This window comes from Lampris incognitus, chromosome 6 (genome assembly GCF_029633865.1).
Source record: "Lampris incognitus isolate fLamInc1 chromosome 6, fLamInc1.hap2, whole genome shotgun sequence".
NCBI lineage: Eukaryota > Metazoa > Chordata > Actinopteri > Lampriformes > Lampridae > Lampris > Lampris incognitus.
The window spans coordinates 43,815,327-43,832,734 of NC_079216.1; the positions used below are offsets into that span (position 1 = coordinate 43,815,327).

Here is a 17,408-nt window from a genome sequence, read left to right on the forward strand (position 1 = left end):
GCCAAATTTTTGACGCCAACAAAAACGGGCCGACATTACTAGTGTGAACCGGGCTATACTGTGTGTGTCTTGACCCCTGCCGAACCCCTGAGAGTGACTCAACGAACCCCTGGGGTTCGATCGAACCCAGCTTAAGAACCACTGTCCTAACCCAACAAGAAGTCCTGGATTATAAACGACACCTGAGTTTGAGGGAGTGTACCACTGCTTTTAAATCGGGGGACAAGGTATGCTACAAAAATCCAAGTATGACATAAAGAGAGCCATCAAAGTTGCCGAACAAGCTCACAAACTCTGATCAGTCTCAATGTTGGTAAGGAGATCTTCCAACGCTCTCCCACTTTCCTCCTTTTCTAGACCAAAGAAGGCCCAGGACATATTGGTACATGCGGATACACACAAAACCTATCCACCAGGGACATTTGGGCAATGCCACAGGTTTCTTTCCTTGCCGAAATTGTGCTGTATGTTCTAACAGTAAATAGGTAATAGGTCAATAACTTTACCAGCTTTGAGACAAAAAAAGTACAAACCCCCCCCCCCCCAAAAAAACAGTATAACATGCATTATATATTGCATCTGTTTGCATGTACCAAATGTGACATCCGATATGCTGGAAAAACATGGAGACAACTTAAATTTAGACTCAATGAACAGAAAAGTGCTATCAGCTGAGCTGATCCTAAATCAGCTGTTGCAAGACATTTTGCTAATCCAATCATTCCATTTCAGATTTGGCATTCTGTGGCATTAATATGATGATTCCTAATCATCATCATGGAAATATTGATCAAATTTTACTTCAATGTGAATGCAGATCTATCTTCTACCTTAAAATGCTATACCCCAGTGACTTAAATGAATAATTAGATATGACCTGTTTTCTATGACTCAACCTTATTGATTTTTTATACCCGTGTGTCCCATCCTCAATGTAAAAACTAATATTTGTATGTATGTATATCAGCATGTGTATGAGAATGTGTTGGTTCTATGGAATTATTATTATCCTGTGTTTGTAATAACCTGATCTGCTGGCAGTTGGCTTCACGGGTGCTCAATCAAGCCCTCGCTCACGGAGCTGCACCCGTATAGTAACATACATACAGGGTGACCCATCGTACATTGCTCTTTTTGCATTGAGCAAAGTCCAACATGGACTGAAACATTTGCCTTTTTTGCGCTCTGCACTTTTTTTTTCCACTGTCTGTACACCCCTGTAATGTAGCAAATAGATTTTTTTAAAATCTAGACTCCAGTCCAGATCCCTTTGTTTTGTTCTCTGTGTCAGTCCCTTCTTGCTGCACTGAAACTTCTTTCATGACTACTGCACCAGAGAAGACAAAGGACTGTTTTTAAGGTGCAGCTAAACACTTGTTTACCATTCAATCAAATGTGGAAATACATTTTTCAAGAACAATCAGAATACAGGACTTTGCCGCTGGGCTCATTTCTCATCCTACAAAGCCCAAGAATCTTCACCCCAAGAATAAGCAGCATTTTAAGAATTTAAGTCTTCAATTAATAAATTGCACCATATCCAAGACCTTCTTAGGGCCTTGAGTTCAGATAATGGGATTTAAGACATTTAAAGACTTTTGCCAAGGCCTTCACCTAGAGTGTTCTCTAGTCCCTACTGTCTCAAATTAGCCGCCCAAACTGGATCTGAACTCTGGCCTACAAAGCTACAACAGTAACTGCAGCCCTCCAAACTAATGCCATATTTGAACCTTACACCCACGTTTCTAAGCAACCAACAAGCTAGAAGCCTTTAGCTTCTCCATCCTTACACTGTTGTGCATTCTCAGCTTTGCAGACTGAAAACAGGCTCCATACTCAACATCACCTAACTCCAACCATCCTTTATCTCTGCATTCAAAACTTTTGGCACATTTTAACCCCTGAAAATAACCATGTTTCTCAAAGTGGTGGTAATGTATACGTGACATCTAACCCAGGGCTGTACTTTAAAGTCCAATGTGCACAGTAGCAGTAGCATTTCAAGTAATTTACTTGATTGCAAAAAGCTCAGTTCCCGGATCAGAGCTTCCCTCTAGGGAGATTAAACCCTCTACCTCAAAGTTTTCATGCAAAACAATGTCCTTTTTCCTACTTTCTATTGCTGGCATATTCATGAATACAGCTGCTGATTTTAATGGTAACTGTCTGGTGGAACTTTCCCGGGGTGGAAAAATGATACAGTGCCTAGTGTATTAGGTCTTCACTATAGCAGCTCAGTGCCAGAGACTAAGGCAGGTAGTGGGGAATTTGAAGAGGAAGCAAAGCTGCTGCAGCTCACCAGTAAACGTGCAGAACAAACTCAGATAAGACCTTTGCCAAGTTAGTACAATATCAAAGCTAAAACCTAGATTCAGCTCGACTGGGACCAAAAAAAAAAAATTTGTTTTTCTTTTTTGGCAGTGAGGAGGGTCTTGACATTCTAACATCACTGATATGGCTGTTTCATTTCAAATAGCTCTCTGGGATTTGGAGTGGTCATACAACAATGCAGTTGCTGGTGTCATACCAAAATCTGTGACCCATCAGATTATGTGACCCTGCTCCTAAAACACGTTATTTTAGCCAGGACATGGCAGTTAGAGCCATTTAAGTTTAGGCATAAAGTTAGAAATAGCCAAGTTTAAGCATTAGGTTGGAGATAATTAATTTCCAATGTGGGTTTGCTGTGGTGATAAAAAAACAACAACATCCCATTAAGCATCTGGGTGGCAGCTGAAATGGCATGCTTTAAAGGGATGGTCACAGATTTGTCACAGATTAATCGGGATGGGTTGCAGATTTTTATGCAGCACCAGGATCACTGTAGAGAAAGTGAAAACCTACGCTCTCTGGTGGTTGATATGCAGACATGGGCAACTGGCGGCCCACGGGCTGCATTCGGCTCCCGTCCTCACTCAGTACGGCCCGCGGGTCATTTCCAAATATCAACAAATTGTTAGTTTCACGGGCATTGGAGCCAAGGGGGCCATTTGACCACATCTGAACTGGATCCCAATTGTAATTATATTGTCCACTGATAGAGGGGGCTCCCTCGAAACACAAGAGGCCTGTAGCCAAGCAACTGTTTGCGCATGGTCTCGTCTTGGTCTCAGCAGGCCTCTTCCGCAACGAGGAGAAACATGAGCAGCGAAAAAAGAAAATTTGATCTAGAGAACCATGTCTTCCAGGTAAGATGGAAAATAATATCTTATTATGGAATTCAAAGGCAAACTTACACTACCGTTCAAAAGTTTGGGATCACATTGAAATGTCCATATTTTTGAAGGAAAAGCACTGTACTGTTCAATGAAGATAACTAAACTAGTCTTAACTTTAAAGAAATACACTCTATACATTGCTAATGTGGTAAATGACTATTCTAGCTGCAAATGTCTGGTTTTTGGTGCAATATCTACATAGGTGTATAGAGGCCCATTTCAAGCAACTATCACTCCAGTGTTCTAATGGTACAATGTGTTTGCTCATTGGCTCAGAAGGCTAATTGATGATTAGAAAACCCTTGTGCAATCATGTTCACACATCTGAAAACAGTTTAGCTCGTTACAGAAGCTACAAAACTGACCTTCCTTTGAGCAGATTGAGTTTCTGGAGCATCACATTTGTGGGGTCAATTAAACGCTCAAAATGGCCAGAAAAAGAGAACTTTCATCTGAAACTCGACAGTCTATTCTTGTTCTTAGAAATGAAGGCTATTCCATGCGAGAAATTGCTAAGAAATTGAAGATTTCCTACACCGGTGTGTACTACTCCCTTCAGAGGACAGCACAAACAGGCTCTAACCAGAGTAGAAAAAGAAGTGGGAGGCCACGTTGCACAACTGAGCAAGAAGATAACTACATTAGAGTCTCTAGTTTGAGAAACAGATGCCTCACAGGTCCCCAACTGGCATCTTCATTAAATAGTACCCGCAAATCACCAGTGTCAACATCTACAGTGAAGAGGCGGCTGCGGGATTCTGGGCTTCAGGGCAGAGTGGCAAAGAAAAAGCCATATCTGAGACTGACCAATAAAAGAAAAAGATTAAGATGGGCAAAAGAACACAGACATTGGACAGAGGAAGACTGGAAAAAAGTGTTGTGGACGGATGAATCCAAGTTTGAGGTGTTTGGATCACAAAGAAGAACGTTTGTGAGACGCAGAACAAATGAAAAGATGCTGGAAGAATGCCTGACGCCATCTGTTAAGCATGGTGGAGGTAATGTGATGGTCTGGGGTTGCTTTGGTGCTGGTAAGGTGGGAGATTTGTACAGGGTAAAAGGGATTCTGAATAAGGAAGGCTATCACTCCATTTTGCAACGCCATGCCATACCCAGTGGACAGCGCTTGATTGGAGCCAATTTCATCCTACAACAGGACAATGACCCTAAACACACCTCCAAATTGTGCAAGAACTATTTAGAGCAGAAGCAGCCAGCTGGTATTCTATCGGTAATGGAGTGGCCAGCGCAGTCACCAGATCTGAACCCCATTGAGCTGTTGTGGGAGCAGCTTGACCGTATGGTACGCAAGAAGTGCCCATCCAACCAATCCAACTTGTGGGAGCTGCTTCTGGAAGCGTGGGGTGCAATTTCTCCAGATTACCTCAACAAATTAACAGCTAGAATGCCAAAGGTCTGCAATGCTGTAATTGCTGCAAATGGAGGATTCTTTGACGAAAGCAAAGTTTGATGTAAAAAAAATCTTATTTCAAATACAAATCATTATTTCTAACCTTGTCAATGTCTTGACTCTATTTTCTATTCATTTCACAACATATGGTGGTGAATAAGTGTGACTTTTCATGGAAAACACAAAATTGTTTGGGTGATCCCAAACTTTTGAACGGTAGTGTATGTGCCTGAAAACAAAATCAGCCATAAAGGATTTCAACTTGACTCCGGGCATAACTGTAGTCCACTGACTTCTGGTTTCTACTGCAGTGGTCATACCAGTTTCCTGTTTGTTGGCACGTGCTATCGACAACTGCATATTTTTCATGATGCCTGCAAGATTTACTATGGATAAATGTCAATGGCATGCACAGAATTGTCCACAATTCTGTCCGTCCGTCCTTCCATCCGTCCGCTTATCCTCATAATTGTGGACGTAACTTGATATGTACAACTTGAAACTTTTCACCTGTTTGCTGGTAGGTGCAGGTGAAGTTTGTCGACAATTCTGTGCATGTCGTTGACATTTATCCATGGTAAATCTTGCAGGCATTGCAAAAAATATGCCATTGTCAATTGCACACGCTAACAAACAGGAAACTGGTATGACCACCGCAGTAGAAACCAGAAGTCAGTGGACTACAGTCATGCACAGAGCCGATAACAAATATGGCATGTACACCAGCGGTGCCAGAGCCACTATCATTGCTGACCTCAAAGGAAAACTACACCGACAGCATAGCCTTTTTACCAAAGCCATGTCTACACAGGAGTCCTCTCTCAAGGTGTCTTATGCGGTTTCCCTTGAGCTTGCTAAAGCAAAGAATCCCTTGTCAGATGGTGAAACAGTGAAGCTATGTGCAGTAGAGATGGCCAAAGCTTTTGCAGATGATAACACGGCTGTGGGTGAGTTTTAATGGCTTTTAATGGCTTCATCAGTTGTATGAATGTGTGTGTGTGTGTGTGAACGGGTGAATGTGAGGCATACATTGTAAAAAAGCACTTTGAGTGGTTGGTAGACTAGAAAAGCGCTATATAAAATACAGTCCATTTACCATTTTGAGCTAAATGCATGTTTATTTGAAACGTCATGGAATGGGAGGGCAGAGTAGAAATGCACTACAAACATGACTATTGGGTGCCCCGGTGGCTCACCTGGTAGAGTGCATACCACATATAAGGCTGAGTCCTTACCACACCGGCCTGGGTTCGAATCTGGCCCAGGCCCTTTGCTGCATGTCATTGCCTCTCTCTCCCCTGCCTTTCCTGTCTCTCTACTATTGCTATCAAATAAAGCCGGAAGTGCCAAAAAAAAATCTAAAAAGACATGAATATTAGTTGTTGCACTTAGTGTGAATGTTAACTTTTGTACTATTATTGAATGATGAGTTTTGAGACCGCATTGCACTGAAATAATGGTATATGACTCATGAATGTAGACGTTTTGTTTCTGTGTTAAGCTCATTAAATGTAAATGTTGGTATAATGAACTTTGATTATCGGTATATATTTTATTCTTTTCATTAAATTAGTAGCTATAATTGGTTAATTGAGTGATGTGGTTACAGTATCCCACTGGTGGAAGTGCTCAGTCACATCTGGCCCTCTGGTAGTGAGGATACAATTTTTGGGGCCCTCTCTTTCATCAAAGTTGCCCATCCCTGCCTGAGAGGAATCTTCATTTCTCCACTGACCATTTTTTGAAAAATGATTATAATCACATAGCAGCATGATTAGTAGAATTGCAGGTTTTGGGGGGATGTATACAGCCAAAATCTTTGAAATATATATACACTACCGTTCAAAAGTTTGGGATCACCCAAACAATTTCGTGTTTTCCATGAAAAGTCACACTTATTCACCACCATATGTTGTGAAATGAATAGAAAATAGAGTCAAGACATTGACAAGGTTAGAAATAATGATTTTTATTTGAAATAAGATTTTTTTTACATCAAACTTTGCTTTCGTTAAAGAATCCTCCATTTGCAGCAATTACAGCATTGCAGACCTTTGGCATTCTAGCTGTTAATTTGTTGAGGTAATCTGGAGAAATTGCACCCCACGCTTCCAGAAGCAGCTCCCACAAGTTGGATTGGTTGGATGGGCACTTCTTTGAGCAGATTGAGTTTCTGGAGCATCACATTTGTGGGGTCAATTAAACGCTCAAAATGGCCAGAAAAAGAGAACTTTCATCTGAAACTCGACAGTCTATTCTTGTTCTTAGAAATGAAGGCTATTCCATGCGAGAAATTGCTAAGAAATTGAAGATTTCCTACACCGGTGTGTACTACTCCCTTCAGAGGACAGCACAAACAGGCTCTAACAGGTACTATTTAATGAAGATGCCAGTTGGGGACCTGTGAGGCGTCTGTTTCTCAAACTAGAGACTCTAATGTACTTATCTTCTTGCTCAGTTGTGCAACGCGGCCTCCCACTTCTTTTTCTACTCTGGTTAGAGCCTGTTTGTGCTGTCCTCTGAAGGGAGTAGTACACACCGGTGTAGGAAATCTTCAATTTCTTAGCAATTTCTCGCATGGAATAGCCTTCATTTCTAAGAACAAGAATAGACTGTCGAGTTTCAGATGAAAGTTCTCTTTTTCTGGCCATTTTGAGCATTTAATTGACCCCATAAATGTGATGCTCCAGAAACTCAATCTGCTCAAAGAAGTGCCCATCCAACCAATCCAACTTGTGGGAGCTGCTTCTGGAAGCGTGGGGTGCAATTTCTCCAGATTACCTCAACAAATTAACAGCTAGAATGCCAAAGGTCTGCAATGCTGTAATTGCTGCAAATGGAGGATTCTTTGACGAAAGCAAAGTTTGATGTAAAAAAAATCTTATTTCAAATACAAATCATTATTTCTAACCTTGTCAATGTCCTGACTCTATTTTCTATTCATTTCACAACATATGGTGGTGAATAAGTGTGACTTTTCATGGAAAACACAAAATTGTTTGGGTGATCCCAAACTTTTGAACGGTAGTGTATGTAAAAAAAAAAAATTTAAAAAAAAATGAGGACATTTTTTTTCAGACCCCCCCCCCCCGCCCTTTTCACCCCAATTGTATCCGGCCAATTACCCCACTCTTGCAAGCCATCTCGGTCACTGCTCCACCCCCTCTGCCGATCCGGGGAGGGCTGTAGACTACCACATGCCTCCTCTGACGCATGTGGAGTCACCAGCTGCTTCTTTTCACCTGACAGTGAGGAGTTTCACCAGGGGGACGTAGCGCGTGGGAGGATCACGCTATTCCCCCCAGTTCCCCCTCCCCCCTAAACAGACACCCCCGACCGACCAGAGGCGGCGTTAGTGCAGCAACATGGACACATGCCCACATCCGGCTTCCCACTTGCAGACACAGCCAATTGTGTCTGTAGGGATGCCTGACCAAGCCGGAGGTAACACGGGGATTCGAACCGGGATCCCCATGTTGGTAGGCAACGGAATAGACCACTATGCTACCCAGACACCCTGTAAAAAAAACTTTTGTCTGTAACTGCAGACAGTTAACCAAAATAAGTAAAGATTGACTCAAACCATATCAAAATGGCATCGCTGCCTTGATATTGCAATGTAGCCTGAGATCCCCCCCCCCTAACATTCCTCATGAAGAATTCAAGCTATTTCATGCTGAGGTAGGAATGTTACAACCAGAGGCTAACTCAATCATTTTCCCTCCCAACAGGAGTCAGTAGGTTAAGCAAAAATTTCCAACTTCAGGAACGTTGCATAACCAAAAATCATAAAGGGTGCCAGTGACCTCTTCTATCACTACTACTGGTAGTCTGGCTCTATGCTTCTTTATAGATGCTATTCATTTGAAAACAACGAAAATTTAAAAAAAAATCAAACTGCTGCATTTTTAAATTGTGTTGCCTAATTCTAATGAGCTGCTGCTAATTCTGTGACGTAAAGCCACCCACCTCTCCCCTGCGGTGAGTGCGGCCAGTGCTTCCTCCCCTGGCAAGGGCTCCGACTTCTCAGCCAGGATCCTCTCCATCTGCTGCTCGATCTCACGTGGCAGCAGCAGGCGTCCGTCGTAGAAGACCCACACCTTGAAGTAACGGCCCTTGTGGTACACAGCAATGTGCTTGCTCTCATTCATGTGATTAAGGGTGTCTGGGGGGGTTGGAGGGCAAAAACGAAGGACGAAAGAAAGGAAAAAGGAGAAGAATGGGGGCAGGTGGTGTAAGGGGGAAAATAATCATTTGCGGTGCATTGTTCTGTATGTGTATTCTAGTACAGATTGAGATTTACAAATCAATATTTACTTCATTATGTTAATGCGAAGGTCTTTAACCCGAGCATGACAGGAAAGGGAGGACTTCAAAAAGGAATACGGATGTCACAGCATGTCATTTGGTATCAATTGGAACATGTTATAGAATATACAACAGCCAGAACCCAGTATGGAAAATCCCGAGAAATACCAGATTGTCAGATTTGAATGAGAAACAAAAATCGTCGGGCCAATTCTCTCGGTTCAGCTGAATGATCTTTTGAAAATGATATGCCATTGGAATAAAACTACTGAATTTAAGTACACAAGGTTGAAAGGTGCAGGATATCCCATTCACAATCTACAGCAGCTTGAGATGGCTAGAACAGGAGGTGAAATGAAAAAGGGAGAGTAATTTGCAGGTTGGGTATGACTTTGGAATATGGGGGGTGGGCGAGGAAGGAGGAAAAACTGGTTGTTTGAAGAGCACCATTGTAAGCCACAATGAAGGCACAAATCTAAACTTTTGTTTCCCATAAAGTCTGTGTTTGTTTCGGCGGTGGTGATGGCCAAAGTGTTCAAACAAGCATTACTCAGGTACAGGAATGAACAGGGGAAGGACAACCATGTTAATGACATTTGGGCTCCAGGCATCGTGATCCCACACCCGCTTCAGCCTACTGTGCATGTAACTGTAAGGGCACCTTCAGCAACTTCCACTGGATTGTGAGGAAGGAGACTGAGCAGGTCAAACTCCTGTCATATCGCTGTTTTAGGCAGTCAGAAACAAAATTAAAGTCCTAGTCATTCCTTACGAAAAATAAACATTTAAAGACTCCTGCAAACTTCAGAGATTTTATACCATTGTGCATTTTCTCCAATTACATTTTACTGCAATATTCAATCCATTCCAATTGTTCCATTTCCCCCAGTTAAAGGCATTAATTCCTTAAAAATGGGAAAACTATTATAATTTAGTGCAGGAACAGTTAAAAGTCGATTGTAATTTTCTTTTGAATACTGTTGACATTTTCAATCTGTGTCCCTTTAAACCGTCACCTAATCAGGATATTTCAACTACAAGACCTCAATCGTTTTTTGCCAGTTCCTCATCTGTTATGCTTACTCCCCCTTCCCCTTTTTTCTCCCCAGTTGTACTTGGCCAATTACCCCACTCTTCCGAGCCGTCCCAATCGCTGCTCCACCCCCCCTGCTGATCTGGGGAGGGCTGCAGACTACCACATGCCTCCTCCGATACATGTGGAGTTGCCAGCCACTTCTTTTCACCTGACAGTGAGGAGTTTTGCCAGGGGGACGTAGCACATGGGAGGATCACGCTATTCCCCCCAGTCCCCCCCCCCCAAAACAGGTGCCCCGACTGACCAGAGGAGGTGCTAGTGCAGCAACCACAACATAGACCCACATTCAGCTTCCCGCCCGCAGACACGGCCAATTGTATCTGTAAGGATGCACGACCAAGCCGGAGGTAACACAGGGATTCGAACTGGCGATTCCTGAGTTGGTAGGCAACGGAATAGATCGCCACGCCACCCGTACACCCAAGTATTACTTTTTTCATGATGGCACACACTGTGCAACATAGAAACCATCATAGGAATCATTCTTATAATTGATCTGATTTCACATCAAGGCAAATTAACTTTGGGCATGCTTTGGAATATGGTTTTGTTATATTAACAGATTTAGTAAAGGCCCGTTTTAAAGGATATGCACTCTTACATAACCAAAGATTTTCACTTTTCCATTGTCATCTTAAAATGTGTCATCTTTTCAGTGTAACAGCTTTTAATTCTAATTTCCTCACTGTGATAAAATACGGAATATTTAAGGTCTATAAAATGGACTTTTTCCTATTGCCTTAGATTATTTTCTATTATTAATTTGTCCCCTCTGGTAAAAATGAGAGGTGTTTGTCTAAGAACATGTAATGTATCTGAATAAATGGCAAGATGATTATTGAAGCAGCCAGGGAGATTCTCCCAACATTTTCATCTTAAATGTAAACTGGAGCTCATTCAAATATTCCAACAAACCACCCACAGAGAATCTCCTTATTCATTGTTAAAAGGACTGGTTTGATAATCTTAATGACTTTGTGGTTGAAGTTCAGATTCTATGGATTCTAGCTTTGACTGAGTTACTTGTCTTCACAAGTATTGATCAAACTTTCCTTCGTGTGGTATTTCCTATCTAAAGAGATAGAATAGAGAGATATTAGCTCATGCAGCAGAGGTTCTTTACATACTCGTAGTTCATGCAGAGGATTCGCTTTATGAAGATTTGTGCAAAATTTACTGAAAACACTTTGGACCTCATGGGAAGTTCTTGTTCCGAAACATTTCAAGCAAGGTTATTTCCTTATGTCTTACTGCCAAATGACTTTCTGCCCTCCTAAAACACCAATCATTACTTAAGATAATGACTTGTTTGTCACACTCAGGACAAAGGCTGAGGGTGACAACTCCAATACCTGTTACACCCCAGAGTACATACGCTAAAGGAAATGATATGCATGTTTCTCCATCATGTGATATAATCAATAATCCTGAAATTAATTTTTTTTTTGGATCCCCCCCCTTCTTCTCCCCAGTTGTATCCGGCCAATTACCCCACTCTTCCGAGCCGTCCCGGTCGCTGCTCCATCCCCTCGGCCGATCCAGGAAGGGCTGCAGACTACCACATGTCTCCTCCGATACATGTGGAGTCGCCAGTCGCTTCTTTTCACCTGACAGTGAGGAGTTTCTCCAGGGGGACGTAGCACGTAGGAGGATCACACTATTCCCCAAAGTTCCCCCTCCCCCCCAAACAGGCACCCTGACCGACCAGAGGAGGTGCTAGTGCAGCGACCAGGACACATACCCACATTCGGCTCGGCTTCCCACCCACAGACGTGGCTAATTGTGACTGTAGGGACACCCGACCAAGCCAGAGGTAACACGGGGATTCGAACCAGCCATCCCTGCGTTGGTAGGCAAAGGAATAGACCGCAACGCTACCCAGACGCCCCTGAAAGGATTTTCCTCCCGTTTTTCTTTTAAAACATTAAAAGCTCATATGATAAGTTCTTCTCATGGTTTTTGTTGAATCCCATCAAAACCTGACATCTTTAGTTGTTTCCACTGCTTATTGCAGCTTTCCCATTTCTAGGACTCGTTGAGATCTTGAATTTCTTACACGAAAAGGCTAGATGCCACTCACATGCAAATACTTGCCCTGTCTGTGGACCAAGATACACGCATGCTTATTGTATAACGTAATTAGTCTGACTGAAAAAGAAAAAAAAAGTTTACAGCATGCGAAGAAGGTACAGGTGGAGTGGGACAAGGCAGCGCTTCTAAGACTCTACCTGTGTCTACACCTGGGATACGACTGGTGTTGAACATACGCTCGTACTGGGATGAGCACATGGGAATAGTGTGTAGGAGCATGAGCTGAAAAGCAAAAGGGGAGAGTCAAATACAAAGAGATGACAAACTAAATCACTAAAAAAAAAAAAATACCCCAGAGAGCAGCAGACAAACGCCTACGGGGACAGCAGAGTTGATGTACAGGAAGGATGGATGAGGATTGGGTTGATAAGCAGCCCTAAGAAGTAGGGGCGGTAGAGCAAAGGCTTTAAGGATAGTAGACGTGAGGAGAATCCAGAAACCTGTAGCCTGCCAACTCAATGCCACCGTCAAAGCCCGAGACTTAGCGCTGCATTTAGATTCTGTCCACTTATGCAAACTAAATTAATTCAGACCCTTCGACTTGACATTTCAATTGTTCTCAGTGATAAACACAGTTGTTAGTGAAAGCGGTTATTGCAGAGGAAAGTCAATAGCAGGCAGGCTTGACTCAAGGCTGTGCTGGGTGACACCGAGTCCAGGGCTCAGAGTTTCCATTGGATGTTGCTGCAGCGAGGGGGGTACGGTCACAGGGCACTGATCAGAGGACAGCACCGAGGGGTGTCCTCCTCTTACCTGTCTCCAAACCAGGGATGCGGGTGGTGTTAAACATCCGCTCCCACTGAGCCGAACACAGAGGAACCTTGTTCGCCAGCAAGTATATCTAACGCAGCATCCGAGACAGCGAAGGGACAAAACAGTAGAACAGAGACAGTGTTTATCAAATGTGTGGTGTGCATGTATGTGTACAAATGGTATGCATTTCAGTGGTAGGGATGGGCAATATGACCATAATCTTTAATCATGGTAAATGCAGGCCTAATTTTTTATCACAGTAGGGGTCTATATCCCGATGTAGTATTTTTTGTCAAAATTACATTTTTGTTGCAGGATAATATAGTTGAAAGCCCCAAGGAACGTCTCAAATCAAGCTGAATATTCATCTGCATCATCCTGCAACAATAATGTAACTTTGACAGATAATAAAGGTGATTAAATATTCACTGCGATGGATTACCTACCTCAAGCCAGTCAAATTTCATACCACACTGAAATGAATGGAAATCAATGACTGGCTAGAAGGCCAGGAAAAAAATTGTTTTTTTTTAATCTAAAACACAGGTACGCTTTGGAAAATGGTCTGGGGTAATTTAAAATATACGTGATTTGTAGTCAATGGGTTTAAGACATGCAAAAACACCAGTATATGGTCCTTTAACAGAATGGCAGAGCAAAGTAATGTAGTTTTGTTATAGTTTCCAAAACATCTGTTGTCACCAAATTCATATCTGAGAAAATATGTGGCAAGAAAGCAACAGTGTAGATTTCGAATATTTGCCCTTTGTGGAAAAGTAATCCCAATTTGAAAATTTGATCCAATTTACGGAAGCCCAACTAGCTCAGGTATTACAATACCGTAACTCTCATCTCAAACTACATTGAGCATTCTGCGTGTCATGATCAGTTGGATTTGTACTCCCAAATTCCACTTGTCAAGCATGTTCTCCTCAAGTACAAGTACTCGTTTGTTGTTTTTGGATTCTCTCCAATTGTATCTGGCAAATTACCCCTCTTCTGAGCTGTCGCAGTTGCTGCTCCAACCCCTATGCCAATCTGGGGGTGGGGGGGGGGCTTCAGACTACCACATGTTTCCTCCAATACATGTGGAGTCGCCAGCCACTTCTTTTCACCTGACAGTGAAGAGTTTCGCCAGGGGGACATAGCACATGGGAGGAGCACGCTATTCCCCCCAGTCTCCTCCCCGAACAGGCGCCCCGACTGACCAGAGAATGCACTAGTGCAGCGACCAGGACACATACCCACATCCAGCTTCCCACTTGCAGACACAGCCAATTGTGTCAGTAGGAACGCCCGACCAAGCCGGAGGTAACACGGGGATTCGAACCAACAATGCCCGTGTTGGTAGGGAACAGAATAGACCACAATGCTACCCGAATGCCCAAGAACTCATACTTAATGTACTTGTTAACGAGAAACACCTAAACTAAAAGGGAAAGGCTACTATGGTGGAAACGGTATAGCCAATTCTCTACTGGTGGAAAACTTTATACCATCGCACGGTACGTACCAACATACCGCCCAACCCTAGAGTGTGTATATGTTTGTGTAAACAAATTGTTAAAGAAGTTGTGTCAGTATTGTGTTTATCAGTGCACAAAGAGAATTTGCTCTTCAGCATCACGCATGCGGGTGAGGGTTGGACGAATAGAGAGAGAGAAGTGAGGCAATTGAAAAAACCAGTACGGCAGTAGAAAACAGCATTGAGCTTATTAGGTAAGCCTGCACAAAAAAAAATCCATTACTTCAATTTTCAAGTAATCACAGCCGCAATAACAGCACAAAAAGCACAGAGTGTCGTGCAACTCACAAGTCACACACATGACAACGGCAATAAAACAGATTTTTTAAAAAAAACAAAAAAACAAACTGACGCAACAGAGAAAATGCTGCATTGGGGATCATAAAAAAATACTCACTGTATCCCCTACAAGGCTACACAAGCACACTAGCAAAATAATTAATTACAACAAGGAAACTCTTATCAATATCAATTCATCGTAACTGAAAAAGTTGTACAGAAATGCTTCAATACTTGGTTTACATCATTTTATGTACCAATTATATCTTTATATGACAGCTTGCACAAAAAGTTCGGCTCAAATAATGTAAAGCTAACTTTGACATCAATGCCGTGACAGAGAACGAGAGACGGTGCGAGACAGAGAGACAGAGAAGGTTCTATACTCACCGGTTTGATTTGCGCTCTGTCAAGTTTCCTCCTGTACAGCATGATAGCATGGATGGCATTACCTGCCCTAGCAGCTTGGATGGGTGTGGGGAACACATACAAGAAGTCCTGGAGAAGGAAAGAGAAAAAAAAACAACCCTGATAATTGCAAATTGCAACTGTACACAGCAGACTAGACTGTTTTTAGCACTGAGCTTTGCGACGCTGTCCTGTAAAATCCTCATGTGACACGCTCCAGACCAGACTTGTGAACACACACAATCATCTATAAGTAGCTACACAATGCCAATGTGTGACCTGTGAAACTCTTTGGCTTTTTTTAGACCAATACTGCACTTAAACATCAGCAGCAGTCATATATAGTATAGCATGCCCTGCTATCATGAAACACTATTCCAAACATGCCAAGAGCTGTTCCACTGACCCCTCATACCACACCACGTCTACCTTCTTTCACACCCATGTCTTAAGCTGGTTCTTCAAAAGGCATGCCGGGAAGGAATTTCCCCCCGAAATAGCATAAACTTACCCAGAAATGTACCGACTCAATGATTACATATGGCCAATTTGTAGTCTTTGTCCGTTTCTGCAGACACCCTGCCTTCTGCACTTATGTCTTGTTTTCTGAACGTTTGGAACATTTCTGGGTGTCAAACTTTTGGCTGTGGGACTGTCAGTTATTAGCACTGCTTATAATGGCAAGATTTCTTTGAAACAGCAGAGTTTAGCGAGTGTGCCAATCGTTACAGCTGAGATTAGAGATGGGGGAAAGGAAAAAAAAACTTGATTCAGTTATGTATCACGATTCACGTATTGCCAGACTGACCACAAAAGTTCCTCATCTACTATGCTTACTCCCCCTTTTCTCCCCAGTTGTACTTGGCCAATTACCCCACTCTTCCGAGCCGTCCCGGTCACTGCTCCACCCCCCTCTTCCGATCTGGGGAGGGCTGCAGACTACCACATGCCTCCCCCCCGATACATGTGGAGTCGTCAGCCACTTCTTTTCACCTGACAGTAAGGAGTTTCGCCAGGGGGATGTAGCGCATGAGAGGATCATGCTATTCCCCCCAGTTCCCCCTCCCCCCCAAACAGGCACCCCGATCGACCAGAGGAGGTGCTAGTGCAGCGACCAGGACATGTGCCCACATCTGGCTTCCCACACGCAGGCAGAGCCAATTGTGTCTGTAGGGACGCCCGGCCAAGCTGGAGGTAACAAGAGGATTCGAACTGGAGATCCCTGTGTTGGTAGGCAACAGAATAGACCACTATGCCACCTGGATGCCACCTAACCCTAATCTTAACCCAATGCTTACCTTTATCTAATCATAATGGATAGCTAACCTGTTTCCATGCCAATGCTTTCGTCTGGCTAGGGGGAAACAGATCTTGATACAACACAGGAGATCGCTCCGTCGAGTGAATGACCATCTGAAGTTCACTCTTGTTTTACCTCTGTTTCTATCACTTGCCCTCTTTGCCTTCTTTGCTTCCTCTTTAAATAGGGTTCTTTTTGTCTTGCCAGGTCGCGTTTCCACCGTCACTTCTGATGTTCCACCATCTGCCATTTCCACTACTGAGGATAGCTACTAGGGAGAACAAAAGCGCTATCCTCTTTCTATTTTGATTGCGCAATGGTTGAAGCACTTCATTTATTCCATAAATCAAGCCTTCATTTTCCCGCATAATCCTACCTGGTGGCAGACAGAATTTGGTTCCCTATAAACCTGGAAGCGAGGCTTATAGGGAACAAATCTTAACACTGATGGTGTCATTATTCTATAGTCATTACACTGTGCAATCAACATTTACTTCATAATGATAAGTTGAAGCAAAAAAAGTTTTCTGCCGCTGTTTAAATTATGCAGGACATTAATCGGTAGAGACAACAAGAAAAAAGCCCTAATTCGAAGGCTACAACTGTTTGAGCAAACTCAACTCTAAACTACCATCATACGTAGTCAAAGACACCACTGTTCATTTAAATGGCTAAATGACGGTGCATATTTGCATATCCATATGAAAACGGACTAAAGTAAAACCATCAGAAACGCTACACTATTATTAGTTTTTTTCCCACCACATTAGTACAAAAAAAGCACAGCCAATAAGTATTCCCTGTGTTATTTTCGACGTTACTATTCAAATATTCAATTAGTTAAGAAAGTGTTCCCATGGTGTTCCCATTTTGATTAATATTGATTATGTTTGAATGACAATTATGTAAACTGGTTAACCAACTAGTTAAAAAAATAAAAGGGACCAAACCGATGTGGATGGATGTTAAAAGATGTGGGTGCACTCCACCAAGTTGCTTATCCTGCTTAACCCGCTCCG

The 17,408-nt window shown here is 42.7% G+C and overlaps 1 protein-coding gene across 4 annotated transcripts in view; it reads right to left on the reverse strand.

Annotated features, from left to right (window-relative positions):
• Positions 1–17,408, reverse strand: part of cpt1ab (carnitine palmitoyltransferase 1Ab (liver)) — a 41,942-nt gene that overhangs the window by 13,038 nt on the left and 11,496 nt on the right. For all 4 annotated transcript variants that reach the window (XM_056282695.1, XM_056282696.1, XM_056282698.1 and 1 more), the window contains exons 8-10: positions 15,072–15,179; positions 12,262–12,346; positions 8,599–8,794 (exon numbers count right to left, since the gene is read on the reverse strand). In XM_056282695.1, the coding sequence (XP_056138670.1) occupies positions 8,599–8,794; positions 12,262–12,346; positions 15,072–15,179 (389 nt within the window). The remainder of the gene's footprint in view (positions 1–8,598; positions 8,795–12,261; positions 12,347–15,071; positions 15,180–17,408) is intronic.